The 16,544-nt window shown below is 42.8% G+C and overlaps 1 protein-coding gene across 21 annotated transcripts in view; it reads left to right on the top strand.

Moving 5' to 3' along the window:
• Positions 1-16,544, top strand: part of IKZF1 (IKAROS family zinc finger 1) — a 101,993-nt gene that overhangs the window by 58,278 nt on the left and 27,171 nt on the right. For 9 of the 21 annotated variants that reach the window (XM_050785584.1, XM_050785585.1, XM_050785582.1 and 6 more), the window contains 2 exons: positions 5,602-5,661; positions 14,214-14,474. The exons of 7 other annotated variants lie outside the window; for them this stretch is intronic. In XM_050785584.1, the coding sequence (XP_050641541.1) occupies positions 5,602-5,661; positions 14,214-14,474 (321 nt within the window). The remainder of the gene's footprint in view (positions 1-5,601; positions 5,662-14,213; positions 14,475-16,544) is intronic. 5 more of the 21 variants (XM_050785587.1, XM_050785592.1, XM_050785588.1 and 2 more) reach the window with 2 other exon arrangements.

The raw sequence follows: 16,544 nt of genomic DNA on the forward strand, positions 1-16,544 counted from the left end.
AGGTTCACCCTTACTATTGCTTATCTGAATAGTATTACCTGCTAAGAAGTTTATTCATTGCTCACCAGTTGTAGGGGGATTTTGACACAGGACTGGAGGCTTTTTTTCTCGTCGTAACACTGCAGACCCATGGAAAACTTGGAAGCAGATGTGACTGGATAAGAGCAGATTGAGGATGATAATCTTAGGGCAATGAGCAGGATGATTGAGAGGGGTGCCTGAAAGCAAGGTCCCCATGATGCAAACAAACCAACTCACATGCCAGACGGTGGACAGGAAACACAGGCAGGATGTGGTGCAGGCTGGGCTGCCTTTGCTTGGCGAAGGCAGGGGCTTCATGGCCATGCTGGGATGTGACGTGGATGGAAAACAATAAGAATGGAGACCTCTCCAAAGACCTCAGACATAATTTGGCCATGAGAGGCAAGGGTAGAGGCGAGCCTCCTGTGGGTTGGAATGTATGGAATCCAAATGAAGCACCATCAACATGCATGGGCTACATAGGAGAGCTGGGTCTGGGGGAAAAGATGGGGATTTGGGTTTGGGTGTGCGTGTTCCAGGCATGGAGAGAAGAATGGGAAGATTGATGAGGATCAAGCCCTGGTAGAGCCTACAGACAGGAGGCCTGGGCATACTTCCACTTGCCTTCTCCAAACTTTTGTGTGCCTGTTGGGTGGAAGGTACTATGCTGGAGCCATCCAGAATCCAGAACGGTGTAAGACGTCATGGCCTGCATGGTGTGACCCTTGACTTCTGAAAAAGAAGGAACTGGTAGAGTGGGAAGGAGACAAGGGGCAGTAGAGCTGACATCATCAGGACTGACTGCAGTACAAGCAGTGAAAGGAGCCACTGAGGAGTTAACCCAGTCCCCTGGGGAGCTTAGATGTGAGACTTACACCAGCCAGCACTCCCCAGCTCTGTGTCCCTGGGTCCCACTGAACTTGATTGCATTTTAGTTGCCTCTTTTCTAAGACTGGAGCAACAATAATACCTTCCTTGAATGTGCATGTGCAGTCCATAGATGGTAGCCAGTGTTCTCTTCCCATGAGAAGACTCTGAGCCTCCTCACTAGAGAGTGGTCTAAAAACAAATGTATCCATCCACAGAAGGTCAGAAAGGTTTTCATAGAATCTTGACTTGGTAGCTCTTCAGGATCTAACTCGTACTTTCCAGAAGTGTGGCCTGTGGTGTTCTGTCTGGGGTACTTGGTCCTCCCATCCACCTCCACCTTGCTGTCCTGTCCTGTGACTCTCACTAGCTCAGTCCCGGGGTCAGGAAGCCCTGCCATGAAATGCTAGATTTGCAGGCATTGCCAAGGTTTGCGTGTTCCAGGCATGGAGAGAAGAATGGGAAGATTGATGAGGATCAAGCCCTGGTAGAGCCTACAGACAGGGTCCCTGGACATACTTCCACTTGCCTTGGGTATGGTTTGTGAACCAATTCCCAACCAGTGAATCAACGATTGGTCAAGTGTGGCTGCTATGCCTCCTAGCCCCGCCTCCTTAGGGACCTCACTGGTCCAGCAGCTAAGCCTGGCACCCTTCATACTCAAACTATACTCAAACAAGGTCATAATAGACTAATGATCTAACTGTGACTAACAGGTTCATGTGATTTAAAGAAAGACAGCATTTTTTCTAAATTTCTAAATTCTGCTAAATACAAATCTGAATGTGTTTACCTTTAGACAGATTTTCCTAGAAAATTGTCAGTGTTCTCACATTTGAAAGTAGATCAGATCTGCTCCCTCTAGTTTTGAAAATCTCATGTAGGTTTAGCCTCTCCCCAGAGTGACAACGACACAAGAAGTTTATAATTTTATGCATAGCTAAATGCAAACTGAAAAGTGTGGTTTGTGTGTATTTCATTTTTCCCATAATGTTCATCAATTTGGTGATTCAAATAGGATTCAGAATCCTAGGTGTTCACAGCATTTTATATGAAAATGTGCATGAGAGTTTGGGGAATAGAAATTCCTACCAAATAAGTTAAATTTACTCTTGATAAGAATATATTTTGTAAAATGTAGAAAACTGAGAAAAGAGTTTAATACCTATTTTATCTGCACCCTTTTATTAAACAATGGCCTGAATTTACTAAAGGAAAGAGAACAAGGTTGAGAGGTAATCACTGAATAATAGCTTCGCTAATCCCACAGTGACTGCTTCTTATGACAAGCAAGAGGGTCACCTTAGAGGCAGGACTGTCTTCAGGGGCAAAGGCAAGTCAGCACCTGCAAACCTCTCAAAGTGAGTGAGTAAAAGCAGGTCGTATGGCTCATTTTGTAGCTTGCCAGAAGCAATGTGGGAATATCGTCAGACTGCACAGCCCCCAGGGCTAGCTGGCTCCTGGAGTGCGAGGAGCTCTCAGTGACTGCTGTGCATACTCACCGACTCTGTGACTTTGTTCAGTCCCTACCCTGGATGTGCAGTGAAGGGTGCCAGGCTTAGCTGCTGGACCAGTGAGGTCCCTAAGGAGGTGGGGCTAGGAGGCGTAGCAGCCGCATTTGACCAATCGTTGATTCACTGGTTGGGAATTGGTTCACTGGGGGGACACCATTACTCCCCATGCCTCACGTGCAGGTGAGTGTGTGTATATTTGCATTAACACACAAACACACTTATGTGTGTCCCTATGTGTGCAGCTGCAGTACCTTACACACCTTCCAGTGCCTCTCAAGCATCATAAAAACAGCTTCCATAAAACCTCTACTGCCCACCTGGCATCCACAGAGCTCTCAGTGAATGGCTCCCACAAGATACTGAACATTAGCGTGGAACAGAGTGAGTTTCCGCATGTGCTGTTGTATGTAATTACCTGTCCAGCTAGAATAGTACACACTTCTTTTACTGAGCCCTAAGCTTGTGTGCATGAACCGGGATGGTACAGGAACAAGGGTGAGCGCTTATCAATTCAGCATTACTCTGGAGACATGAAATGAACTAATAGGTACAGCTGTATATATATTTTTAAACAATTTTGTGATTTTTAGGGAACCACATGTTTGGGACAAAAATCAACAAGTAAATTTGAATTACACCAGGCAAAGGACTGATTCTTTTGAAACATGATTGACATTCAATGTCTAACTTTCCAAAAGAAGACATACATGTGGCCCACAATCATATGAAATAAAGCTCAACATCACTGATCATTAGAGAAATGCAAATCAAAACCACAATGAGATACCATCTCACACCAGTCAGAATGGTTATTAATAAAAAGTCAAAGAATAACAGTTGCTGGTGAGGTTGTAGAGAAAAAGGAACGCTTATACACTGTTGATGGGATTGTAAATTAGTTCAACCATGTGGAAGACAGTGTGGCAATTCCTCAAAGACCTATATACCGTTTGACTCAGCATCCCATTACTGCATATATACCCAAAGGAATATGAATCGTTCTACTCTAAGACTCATGCACCCATATGTTTGTTGCAGCACTATTCACAATAGCAAAAACATGGAATCAACCTACATGTCCATCAACAATAGACTGGATAAAGAAAATGTGGTACATATACACCATGGAATAGTATGCAGCCATAAAAAATGAATGAGATCATGCCCTTTGCAGGAACATGGATGGAGCTGGAGATCATTATCCTTAGCAAACTAACCTAGGAACAGAAAACCAAGTACAGATGTTCTCACTTTTAAGTGTGAGCTAAATGAGGAGAATACATGGGCACATAGAGGGGCCTATCAGAGGGTGGAGGGTGGGAGAAGAAAGAGGATCAGGAAAAATAATAGGTAGTAGATTTAATATCTGGATGACAAAACAATCTGTATAACAAACCCCCATGACATGAGTTTACCAGTATAACACACCTGCACATGTACTCCTGAACTTAAAAGTTAAATTTAAAAATATATATATTTAATGTCTAATAATATATTACAGTATTCTTCATATTCAATGGCAATGTGTGAAGTGGGAAGTGTCTTGACTGAATTCGGTATTTCAGGGCTTACACTTTGACTACCCAAGACTGCACAAGGCTACATTTTCCACTGGTGAGACAAATTTGAGACACATTGCATTCAGATCTAATCTCTTAGTTCCTTAATCTTCAGTGTACCAGTAAACATGAAGACCTCCCCAGTGCTGTAGTCATCATCATATGTACAAAGGTGGCTGAGCTCTGGCTGTAGAGCTGCAGGGATATATTAGGAAGTTAGCTCTCAAGGCAAGTCATCTTCAAGCACCATATCGGCATGATCAGCATTGTAAGCAGTATCTCAGTGCTTCGTTGTTTAGTCAGAGTTTTGTACTCTATCACTCACTGTAATGTTCCCATTTGCAAAAGGTAATACATACCCTTTAAAACATCTTTGCTTTTTCTCCCATTATCTGAGATGCTAGCAGCTTCATGAAGCAGAATAACTAAGGGAAAACAGATTATATAAAGGGTTGGAGCTCAATGAAGATGCAAGAACAGCAAAAGTTATTGTAAAATTGGCTGTTTGCAGGCCAGCAAGCACATCCATATGGAGGCAATCAGTTTGTGCTACCTCTGTTTGATAGAATTCATAATATTGACTTTATCCATTAGATTTGGACTACCAGGGAATGAAATAAGCAGATGAAGAATAAGAATTTGCTAGGAAATAATTTAGCCAATCACTTCAAGAAACAGCTTTCAAAGTGTCTCTCAAACTATGTTTGCCCATTATCCCAATAATTTATTTCCCAATTATTTCATGGGAAAAGAAGGATGTTCTGTGGTCAGATAAGTCTGGAAAACACTGGATTAAGCAAAGTTCAATAGGTCTGTTTCCCTGCAGGTCACTTCAGAGTCTTTACTCTGCTAACCTAGGAACTCATCCAACAAGTTTAATTTAACAGCTCACTGTATACATAACTTTAACAGTCACTGAGACGTGACTCTTGGGGGAAAAATTGTATGTGTTTGTATCTGTGTGTGTGTACACATGTGTGCACATGTGCAGAATCTGCCAAATCTTAAGAAAAAGGAACATGCTGGGAAACTGTCCTGTGAAAGAGAATAGAAACCTGAAGATTTGAGGCAGTGATAGCATTTATGAAAGCAACTGATAAGTACTCATCACTGAAATGGGTAGCTCTTTTGCCGGTTGGGGAAAACAATAATTTTTCCCCACCCAGTGTGCTGCATTTTCTAATTTTCTACGAACACTTTCTAAGAAAAAGCTGAATGAAGAACATTTGCGATGCAATCAGCTCATTAAGAAACACGCACTTTTGTGGAGATACATACTGTCCCAGGAGACGCTCTGCGCGGAGCCTGAGTTTTTGGATTGGAGCTGCTGAATGGTTTCGCACAGTTCTAGAATGTTTGGGGCTGCACCCTCTAAGATGTTGAACCCATCAAGTAATTGCTCCAAACCACTTTATGGGATATAATGCTGTGAGTTGAGACCTGAGGGAATTGTGGTCCTGTTCATGAGTAATTACTTTTCTGTTGCCTATAGGAGGGCCAGCAATAGCAGATGAGTAGCTGAACAGTGGTTTTGAGTAATAAAACGTTCTTTTTAAAAAAGTAATGCTTTCTGTTAAACTCTGACTATATCTCTCTCCTGGTATCACAACCCAGCTTTCTTTTTGCCTTCTTTATTGCAGTTACATATGGGGCTGATGACTTTAGGGATTTCCATGCAATAATTCCCAAATCTTTCTCTCGTAAGTATATGCCTTGCTTCTGGAAAACAAAAGCATGCCTTCATCTCCTATCATGTAAATATCATATATGCATGTTCCTTCATCAACGCCTTCATTCATGCTTGAAAAAGGAGATACGTTAAATATTCACTGTTCTATTCATTAGACACCTACCGTATCATTTTTGGGTATTTATACCATGAAGTGCAAAAGGAAGGTCTAGGCAGTTGTGCGGTGTCCTGGGAGCATGGTAGTGGAGTCACAGTAAGGGTTGGAGTCGCAGTAGCACTGATGGGATTGTTGCTTCACTGATGCTGCTGGACAGCTTTGAGATTACTCTTGTGATTATCTCCTTTTTATTGAGTGTGAGGATAAAATGGCCATACTTTCTGTCACCAACAAAGAACTGAACATGGTTTCAAGATAATTTTTACAATTTTGTGGGACAGGAGAAAGAGACATGCTCTTCATCTGTGGTTCTGGAGTATTAATTTCAGAACTGAGAAGAGAAAATTGCAGGCCTCCAGGCCGTTATTCTGTGGTGCGTCGCTGCTGGAGCCAACTTACTGTTCATGCTTGTTGCCCGCAGGACCTTCTCTGATCTGAGCTGTTAAACCAAAAACAGATGTGAATTTCATTTTTCTTTTTTAGATATTGAGAGCTGATAAATGATAAATATATTTGGGTAACATCCTCAAAGAAATACTTTAAAGAACAGAGAGTGCTTTTAAAAATGTATAGAGAGCTGAATATTTAAAGTCATACAAGTTGATAATCCCCTTAGGACCTGTATTAGTAAATTCTCTAATACTATGAAGCAACATCAGAAAACAGGTTGCATTTGTTAACACTGTGACAATTATAATTATAGGCTCTAATTTAAATAGTGCCAATGACAGTTAAAGATAGTTTCTGACATTCTGGTTATCAAAAACTATCTGGTGTCTAAGGAATTTAACAGTATCAAAGTACACGCTTTTGCTTATAAACTAGATTGGCTACTTTTCCAGCCTATAAAAGTTACAGAAATCTTTCTTCTACTGATATTCCTTTGGTTCCACTTTAAAGCAATAGCTTGATACCTACTTTTGTGAGATGTATATGTATGTACATGTAAATGCTTATATATGTGTATCTGTTTACACATGAGCTTATATGAGCATATAAAACATAATGGTATTGGACAGGGAAATGATATTGAAGAATCATATTATTGAAGTATTTTGATAAGTCAAATGCACTTGAGAGTAAGCTAATGCATCGTGAAACATGTTTCTGTGAAGTCTGAGGAAGGTGTCAGCCAGAGCATATTGCAGTGTTGAAGCAGACCCTTCAGTGAAGCCTTCAGTCTGTAAGATTTGCTGCATGTGAAGATGTATTAATGTTATGATACTTACAGTTTTTATAAAAGAGATGATATACACTTGGATACACTTTCTGTCTGTATTTGTGCAAATGTGTCCATAAGGTATTGGTGTCTCTCTTTCTCTTCCCCTCTCCCCAGTGTTGGAATTGTGACTATCCTCCTCACACAAGTGGCTAGTTGGTCTTGATGCCTTCCTCCACAAAACAGCAACCAAACTGTTCTGGGCCAATATCACCACCTTGTGGTCATGATGAAGAATTGCCCTCTTTGCCCTTCACAGCTCTTTTCTTCTTAAAAATTAAAAACAACCCCTTTGACCCCCTCTACTGTCCTTATTCCAGTTTGTGTCCCTAGTTACTGGAGGAAAGAAAATGTCTGTTGCTCTTTTTTATTCTCTCTATCTTTTTACTCTTCTGCCTTTCTTTTGTCTCCCTGACTTCATTCCATTTAAAGGCCTTAAATTGCTAATAAGGAGAAAAGTATTTTCTAATAAGGTACCCTGCTGAGACGAAAACAACTTTCTACATTTTAGATGATATTAAGTTATAATAAATGGTGCCATGAACCTTAAAATGCTTAAAAGTTTTATAAATCTATTTTAGAGGCAACACACACACACAAAATATATGCACACACACACACACACACATATCCTCTTCATCTCAAATTTTCACTTAATTACTGTGATTCAAGATATATTTTAAATATTTTCATTTCATTTTATTTTTACTTGCTAGTCACCAATGTTGCAAGAATATTTCTGTCTACCATTTTTCAAGTAAAATATTGAGCATTTCAAGCTTACGTGGCCTAAACTCACGCTGGAGTGATTGCTTCGGACTATCTTTTCAATGGAAAAATGCATTCTGAGTACCAAACATTTACTTTTTCGGTAAATATGAATACACATTCTAAAAAGGAAAGGAAAATGAAGAGGAAGCATAACTCATTGGTCAGGTGGGGACTGACAGTGTACATTATACCTATGCATTAAAAAATGTTTAATTATCCATGAGCACATACAGTGTCTGGCACAGATTCAGGCCTCTTGGCTCCTCTTGGCATCTGAGTTCCTTGTATTCTCCAGATTCTTCAATCCAAACTTGTCTATCTACCAAAGTCCACCTTCCATACGGGGGTGTGGGGTCTCTCTTAGTACTGTTGGGTGCCAATAACATAGAAGTCCTCCAAGATAGGTCAATGAGATTTTAATTTTTCCCAACTTTAAATAGCGTCGGGGAAGGAAAGCAGCTTTTGACTAGGAGTTTGAAAACATCCACTCTTCATATTTATTGTTGCATTTATTGAATAATAAAATTGGGCTCTTGTCCATTGTCTCTCAGTCAACGAAAGAGCCCAGGGTGGTCCTGAGCCAGAGTGTTCCGGGGAAAGAGAAGACCAGTCTCCATTTCATGTTCTATATTTAATCAGTTCAATTCAGCACCTTACTGAGTTTGACATTTTTCTAAGTAATGGGGTGGGGGGGTTACAAAATATTCATAAGTATCTTTCCTATCTTCTGGGAGATGTACCATTTCACTGAAGCAATACCATAGCTAAGCAGTTCCAGCTAAGAGTAACAGAGGAGGGAGTGAGCGATTTAGGAACTCACAGAAGGGCATGGCCAGGAAACTCGGGCCCTGGCAAATGTTCCATAGAGACAGCATCCATGGGGTTGAACCAAGCACAATGCCTGCATCACAGGGGCAGGCGGGTTCATGGAATTGATTCTGGGGCAGGTATGAGCAGCACCGTTTAAGGAGTGGCAGTTGTTAAGAAACTGAAGGGACTTCTCATAGGACATTTTCAACAGAATTCAGCGGGAGCCTTGCATATCCCTTTGGGTGGGCCCCGGGGTATTATGAAGCTGCCAGGAGGTACACAGCTTCAGTAACTGCCAGTCATTCCTTCCCAACCTCCTCCTTCTTTCGTGGAGGCATCAGCTGGTGTCATTGCCTTCTGCAGGAGGATGGATTTCAAAACGAAGGGCTGCCAAAACTCACACTCTCGCAGAGCCTCCCTCACAACTGCATGTGTTCACTACCATCGACAGGCCAACCCCCACTTGTTCTTTTCTTCTAGGTAAAGGAAAAGGTCTGCGGGTCAAAGGCCCTGAACTCCTCACTCCTTGAATGGGAGGCATATTGGTGGAAGCTGTCACACAACTACAGGTGGCAGGAACCTGCCATCAGGGTTCCCACCAGCCTCCAGGGCTTGCTTCTCTGCTCTCTGTGTGGACACCCTCCGCCCCTGCAAACCCCTCTCTCAGAAGAAGCTCTTCTTGCACTCACCTCCCACTTGCCTCTCCTCAGCACCTTCTCCACCCTCAGGAGCCAAACTGAGGAAGTGTGAATCCTGTGCCATCAACCTTGCTCACAGGAATTAGTTTCAGTCCCCACTGACCGACTTCCTTCCAAACCTGCACCAGCCTGTGCTGCTCTTTTTAAAGGAGGCATGCGCACGGCTTGGCTGGTACAGAAGATTCCAGATTTCAGTGACTACAGGACTCTGTCACCCCTTCTTCTGTTTTTCTTTCTTCTGTCCACATCTGTGATTGAGCTCACCTTCAGGGAAAACCCCAGAAACCTTTTTCACACTTACATGGGAAGCCAAGACACTCTCATCCCGGGCTTGTGTTTTTAAAATGTGTATTTTAATTTCACAGGTCCTTACATTTATGACTAATAGGTTTCAGATTTTGAGATACAGTCTGTAGCTGCAACTTACGAAGATAGTTTCAAGCCCTGATTTCTGTCATCTATGAAAACAGTAAGCAAGTTGCTTATATTCTCCTCCTGGCTGGATAAGAGACCCCCATTTTCATGGACAGCCTCCTTGGGTGGACAGAACTCTCCTGATCTCGTCTATGTAACCAGCATCCACTTTGCATTTTTCCACAAAGAAACGAGGAGCTTAACCCCATTTATGGGAAATCCACACACTGCTTGAATCTAACGCGCCCCATGGTGACGACTCTGTTCCCACCAAATTCTGCCAGCGCCTGGCAGTCATCCAGTCCCTGTCTTAGACTTCACCAACCTTTCCTGTCATAACATGGCTTAGAAGCTGTCCGAATAGTGCTAGAAGCTTCCAGCCCTGGAATGCTCCGCATCTGCCATCTAAATTCCATTTACAATGTTTTGAGCATTTGCTGATACAGGTTCCTCTGTTCATTTTCCGTTATTTTCAGTTCTTTGGCCTTGCCCACAGTGATCCGTGGATATTGTCTGCATACTCTTTTTTAGAAACCTAGAGCATGGCAGTGTCCTTAGTTTTCCTCTTGGAACTCTCTCTCTCTTCCTGAGCTGATCCTCCCTACTGCTGTTCCTACAGACTTATGTGACCAATCTTCTGTATATGTCCCTACATCTGGCCATCTAGGTGGAGATCTAGGTACCTATCTCCCTAAAATCGTACCTTGGTGTCCACATTGATCTCAGGACAGTATGTGATAGGCTCTTGTGCCTTTTTGACTAGGAGTTTGAACACATCCACTCTTCATCGTATTTATTGTCACATTTGTTGAATAATAAAATTGAACTCTCATCCATTATCTCTCAGTCAATGAAAGAGCCCAGGGTGGGCCTGAGCCAGAGTGTTTGTGTCCCTGGTTCTCTTTTGGTTCTGTTACAGCTCTCAGTGACAGTGTCATGAAGGCTAACAAGGACAGAGTACTGCTTTCAGCCACCATTTGTCCAATGAGTGACTGATCTCCAGGCCTCTGGCTTTGAGGACATCTGTGATATCTATGGCAGCATCCATTGCGGGCTTTCCCCTATGCTTCTGCTTCCTTCCTGTCACATAGCTTTGCCGCCTCCTGCAAGCAGCCTGCTGTAGCAGAACTGGTGATCCTGAAGCCAGAAACCTGAAGGTCATGTCCAGTGCTTCCCTGCTGTTCTGTTCCCCGCCTGCAAGCGCCCACACACTTAGCAGCAGCACACACCATAGAGCACACCGAAGAATCCCAGAAATACTCATTCTTAATGATCCAGAAAAACAAGTGATAACTTCTGGCAAGTTCTAATAGGCCATATGTACCCGTGGGAAAGCAAGAGTCAATTCTCTGTAGCTGGTTGCCTCTGAATTTATGAAGTCAAGCCAAGTAGGGGAATATGCCAAGGGGATTATCCCCATGCCTGTTCTTCTGCGTGGCGTCCTTTCTCTAGCCTCAGAAGCACTCCGCCTACACCTTCTCTACAGCCCTCGTCTTAGCGCCTGTTTTTGAAAAACTTGCTACACCAATCTTAATTTGGTCCATTGTGTTCTAATCTTATATTAAAAGCCACAAGATAAATGATTAAAAATAATCTTAGATTAAGGAGTACACAGATCTTTGCAACCTCATTGTGTTTCCAGAGCAGGCTGGTGTAGACACTGGTGAGCAAGGAGGACCTAGAGAATTAGCTTCCTCCCAAAAAGATGCACATCCTCTACCTGAGAGTACCGATTCCAGAGAACTCAGTGGTGGTTGAGCACCATTGCCTCAACAGCCAACCAGACTCACTTGCCTGCCTATCTCTTTATTTTCCAAGTATCTTATCCCTGGCAGTGGGGAGAGGTTAGCAGGAGGCTGCTCAGATGCTCTGAGTCTCTGATCTTCAGGATCTGAAGGGAAGAGCATTTGGAGAATCCCCACTGCTGGATTTCTCAGGACAATTCTGCATAATGCCAGGATCTGAGGGAGGAGACAGGCAGCTCTGTTCATCCTCTGGTGCATCCTCACTTTTGTGGTCTCCAAGTCCAGCATGTCTCAGTTAATTCATTTCATTATTCATCTGTAAGTCATTTCGCTAAAGAGCTAAAGGGAAAACACTGGCAGTACAGTTAGCCCTCCATTTCCATGGGTTCAGCCTCTGGAAATTCAACCCACTGTGGCCTGAAAACACAGTATTCAAGAGACACGGAACCTGTGGATATGGAAGGCAGATTTTTCGTATCCACAGGTTCTATAGGGCCAATTTAGGGACTTGCACATCCACAGACCTTCAGGAGTCCCAGAACTGATGCACTGCAGTTACCAAGAGATGACTGTGTAAGTGGATGCTGGGGCCAGGCCGCCTGCAGTTACCTTCCAGCTCTGCCACTTGCCAGCTATGTGACCTTAGCAAATTGTTCAACCTCTCTGTGCCTCGGCTTCTTCAACTGTAAAATAGGATAATGATAGCACTTCCCTTATGGAGTTGTTGTGAAGGTTAAATAGCAGAGAGCAATTAATGTGCTGTCTGCCCAGCATGTGGTATTAGGGTTAGGTGGAAGACTATACTGGGATCACTGGGGGTGAGCCTCCACGTGCCATGCCCCAGCCACTGTCCTCAGCTAACTTCTCATCAGTCAGCCCTGTTAGGCTGGTGCTATAATAAATTCCATTTTCATGGATGAGGAAATCAAGGCACAGAGAAGTTACATGACTTGCCTAAGATCTCAGAGCTTTTAAATAGTGCAGCTAAGATTCCCGACCAGGTATTTTTATTTCAGTGTCTGAATTGTAGTTCTGTAAATCGAGAGGAACTCGCTGAAATAAAATAAGCTTGGAGTGTTATTAACTAAGTTGGTTATTTAAAACAGTTGTTCTCAGTCCTCAGGATACGTTAGAATCTTTTGGAGGGTTCAGTAAAACAGACTGCGGGCCTGCCCCAGAGTTCCTGAGCCAGCAGTTCTGGGGTGAGCCCGAGAGTCTGTGCTTCTAGTAAGTTCTCAGGTGATGCTGATGCTGCTTCTCCAGGGACCAAACTTTGAGAACCATTGATTGAAAATGTTGATCAAAAATTTTGTAGTCTACGCTGAGCACAGTGGCCACACCTGTAATCTCAACACTTCGGGAGGCCAAGGCAGGTGGATCACTGAGCTCAGGAGTTCGAGACCAGCCTGGTCATCGTGGGAAGACCCAGCTCTACAAAAAATACCAAAAACAAAAATGGCCGGATGTGGTGGTGCAAACCTTTAGTCACAACTACTAGGGAGGCTGAGGTGGGAGGATCACTTGAGCCCGGGAGACAGAGGCTACAGTGAGCCATCCCACTGCACTCCAGCCTGGGTGACAGAGCAAGACCCTGTCTCAAAAAAGAAATATTTAGTCTTGATTGTCATCTATCTCATCGATCATTTTACTTGGCAAAATTTACCTACCTACTCTTAATTAGTCTGTAAAAATGGTTGTTAAAATGATGGCTTTCAGTGTAACTACAAATTCTGTTAGTGATTTTAGTGTTGGATTCACCAGTGTATCATCAGTCAGTGTTTCTGATGTATGTAAATGAAATGTTTCCTACTTTCTTCAGGAAGAAAAATATTCAAATGACATAATTACCCTATGATGTGTGACTTAAAGGCAACAGTAATGCAGAGTCAATAGTGGTCATTGTATTCAAGACACTAAAAGTTCACCTCCCACCCTCCCCGCCGGCACACACACACAAGCTTCTTTCTCTTTGGGAAAAAAAAAAGCTCTTCCAGATATCTACATTCATAAACTATCCCAATTAACCCTTCAGTGAGGGGAAGAAGTGTAAGAAATGATTACCTCTTCTTTAGAACACAGGGTTTGTTTATGTTATTTAAGATAAACAGGAATTCAAATGGTCATGTACCGAAGAAACAGAAAGATCTTCCAGAAATCTGAAGGGGAACTGTGGTCAGAACTCTGAGCATTTTTATGTTTACTGAGTTTTGTCCCAAAGTGTATTAATGTTTACATGCCACAAGGAAAGGTAGCATCACAAGTAAGTGACATTTTCAGGCTTGTTAACCACTTATTAGGTATTTTGCCAAACAAGTTCTCACATCCTAGAGAGCTGGATTGTGTGACCCAGTACCCACCCTCTAGGGCAAGGTGCCCATCTGAAGGGTAGGGTGTAGGAGTCGGCTTCAGACCACTCCTGACATGAACCTGCTTAAAATGGGGGCCCAACTCTAAAGTGGGAACTATGTAAATACCCTTCTAGTGCATTTTCAGACCCTCGCCAATGGGGCCTATGGAGAGGGCTGGCAGATCTCCCTGTGACCCCAGGTGCATCCCAAGGCCTGCCACCAAAGCCCTCTCAAGTCTGAATGCATGGCGAGTTCAGGCTGCTCTCCCCTTGGTATTTGCTAAGAACTTCTGTTTAGTAGCTCTCCACGCCTATTTGATTGTCTTTTTGCTGCTGTGTTGTTTTGTTGCATTTTTTTTTTTGCAATGACACTGAGTGGCCTCCTGTATTGTTTCTTTCAGCCAGTAATGTTAAAGTAGAGACTCAGAGTGATGAAGAGAATGGGCGTGCCTGTGAAATGAATGGGGAAGAATGTGCGGAGGATTTACGAATGCTTGATGCCTCAGGAGAGAAAATGAATGGCTCCCACAGGGACCAAGGCAGCTCGGCTTTGTCAGGAGTTGGAGGCATTCGACTTCCTAACGGAAAACTAAAGTGTGATATCTGTGGGATCATTTGCATCGGGCCCAATGTGCTCATGGTTCACAAAAGAAGCCACACTGGTAAGGCCTGGCTCAGTTTTTCCTTTAGTGGCCTGGAGAAGGTGCATGGGGTTTGAAGGAGGAAAGCATCCTGTCTTCCTTGAGTGTTCTGAGCATGTTTCAAATTGACTGGTAGCTCAGTTGTTGCAAGCGATTGGTTCCAAGTGGTACCGAGTCATAGAGTCATTATTCTGGTACGGCCTTGAAAAGGACTTATCAACAGGTACCAATTCCACCCTATACGTAAAACAAGGGGAAAGTGAACAGCATCACATGAGAGGCCTGGCGAAGGCCTGCTATTATAGTAACACATACTAAGTAGTCTCAGCTGAGCCCTTAGGGTACGTGTGCTAGTCATCACCCTCCACAAAACAGAAAATCCTGATACACCAAAATTTACTCCTCAAATTTTCCACTGAGAAACCATGAGTAAAATGTGTGTTTTAATGGTATTCAAACTAACAGGGTTTGATGTGTAGAAACAATAGTGAATGATGGAATAGCAGCAAAATTGAGTTTTCAGAAAGACGTCAGATGAGCTTTCAAATGATTTGCCCTCTACCAGGGATGACTGAATCAGATGCTTCTGTTACCACTGGTTATCAGCTCAAATTCCTAAAGAACTTCATCCCAAATCCTCTGTCTTACTGAAAGGTTTACTGGAAGTATAAGAGAATGTCATGTTCTGTGTCCAGAAAGGAAAGAACACGGGCACCCTAGTGTCAGCGAGTTGTGCTCAGGCTCACAGGATGCCCCCTCACCAGGGACGTGGGAACACGGCGAGCCCCAGCTGGCCTCGCTCTGCCAGTGTTTCTAATAGTCAGTCACGTTGATGGAAGTGTCACAGAGTTGTCCAACAGAACTGTCCAGTCACCACCACTCATGGTGCTGAAGGGTCTTAGAAGTAAAATATGAATGGCACACACTTATTTAACTGTCGGCAGGAGGTTTCTTATGAATTGAAGAGAAACTTTTCTTTGCATGGGAAGCTGTTCTAAAGTTGGGTAAAACACAATAGATCCACCACCTCTAGCAGCCACTGAAAGCTGGAACGTGAAACATAGAGACCCTAAGCCATCACTGCCTCTGAGCTGGCATCATTAGGTCAGCATAAAGCTAGCGTCTCCCACTGCAAAACCCAAGGGGAAGAATTAGTTGAAAATCCTATTTTAAAGGCCTAGCAGATTCTATAAGATACCTCAGGAAAGTGATGACGATGACTTGACATCAGACCCTCGTGTGCTGCTTCCGTGCGGGCAAACAAAAATATGTTTATCAGAAATTAAGCAGAAATTAAGAAAATTTCGTGAGCCAAAAAAGCTATATTATCAGGAAATGCAGATATTTGTGGGGTTGCAATTTTTATATTTGAATCAGGGCAGTTTCCAAACTGATCCATTCCATTTGTAGTGTATCTGAAAAACTGTAAAAATAAGTTGATGTCAATAGATACCCATCTTCAATAAAAATTCAAATTCTAAAATTAAGCAAACTTTGCTTTTTCTAATGGCCCCTTTATCCTCAAATTACCCAGTGAAATAGACCGATCACACTCAGCCCTAAGTGAAGCAAGCGTCCACGAGAGTAGTCCCAGCCTCGCCTTTGTGATGAGGTGGAAGTTAACATGAAGGTAGGCTATCCTGTGATAGACACTTAACAGGATACTCCGAGACCCGTAGTAATACATCCCCGATGAGGAATAGACCTCACTAATGAATTACTTGCCTGTTAGTTCATGTAAAGCCTGACTGTACAGTGAAAATTCTCTTAAATAAATATTTGATAAGTGAGTCAAATTCTGGCATACTAAATTGCCAAAATATAATGACTGCCTGCCTTGATAAAAAGAATAATTACATTTAATGAATAAACCTGCCAAGTACAGATATGCCAGGTGGCATCTGCTGTTTGTTGTTCACTTCTCCCAACAAATAGCAGCTAGGTGCCACCTGCACACCAATAAGCTGAGTTTTTCACTTACGGAACAAATAACTTTCAGAAGTCAATTTTATACTTTCTGTCTTGCCCTTTGTTAAAAACAAAAAAATACCCACACTTGAAGCAATGAACTTGTGAATTGTCTTCATCATG

This window comes from Macaca thibetana, chromosome 3 (genome assembly GCF_024542745.1).
Source record: "Macaca thibetana thibetana isolate TM-01 chromosome 3, ASM2454274v1, whole genome shotgun sequence".
Taxonomy (NCBI): domain Eukaryota; kingdom Metazoa; phylum Chordata; class Mammalia; order Primates; family Cercopithecidae; genus Macaca; species Macaca thibetana.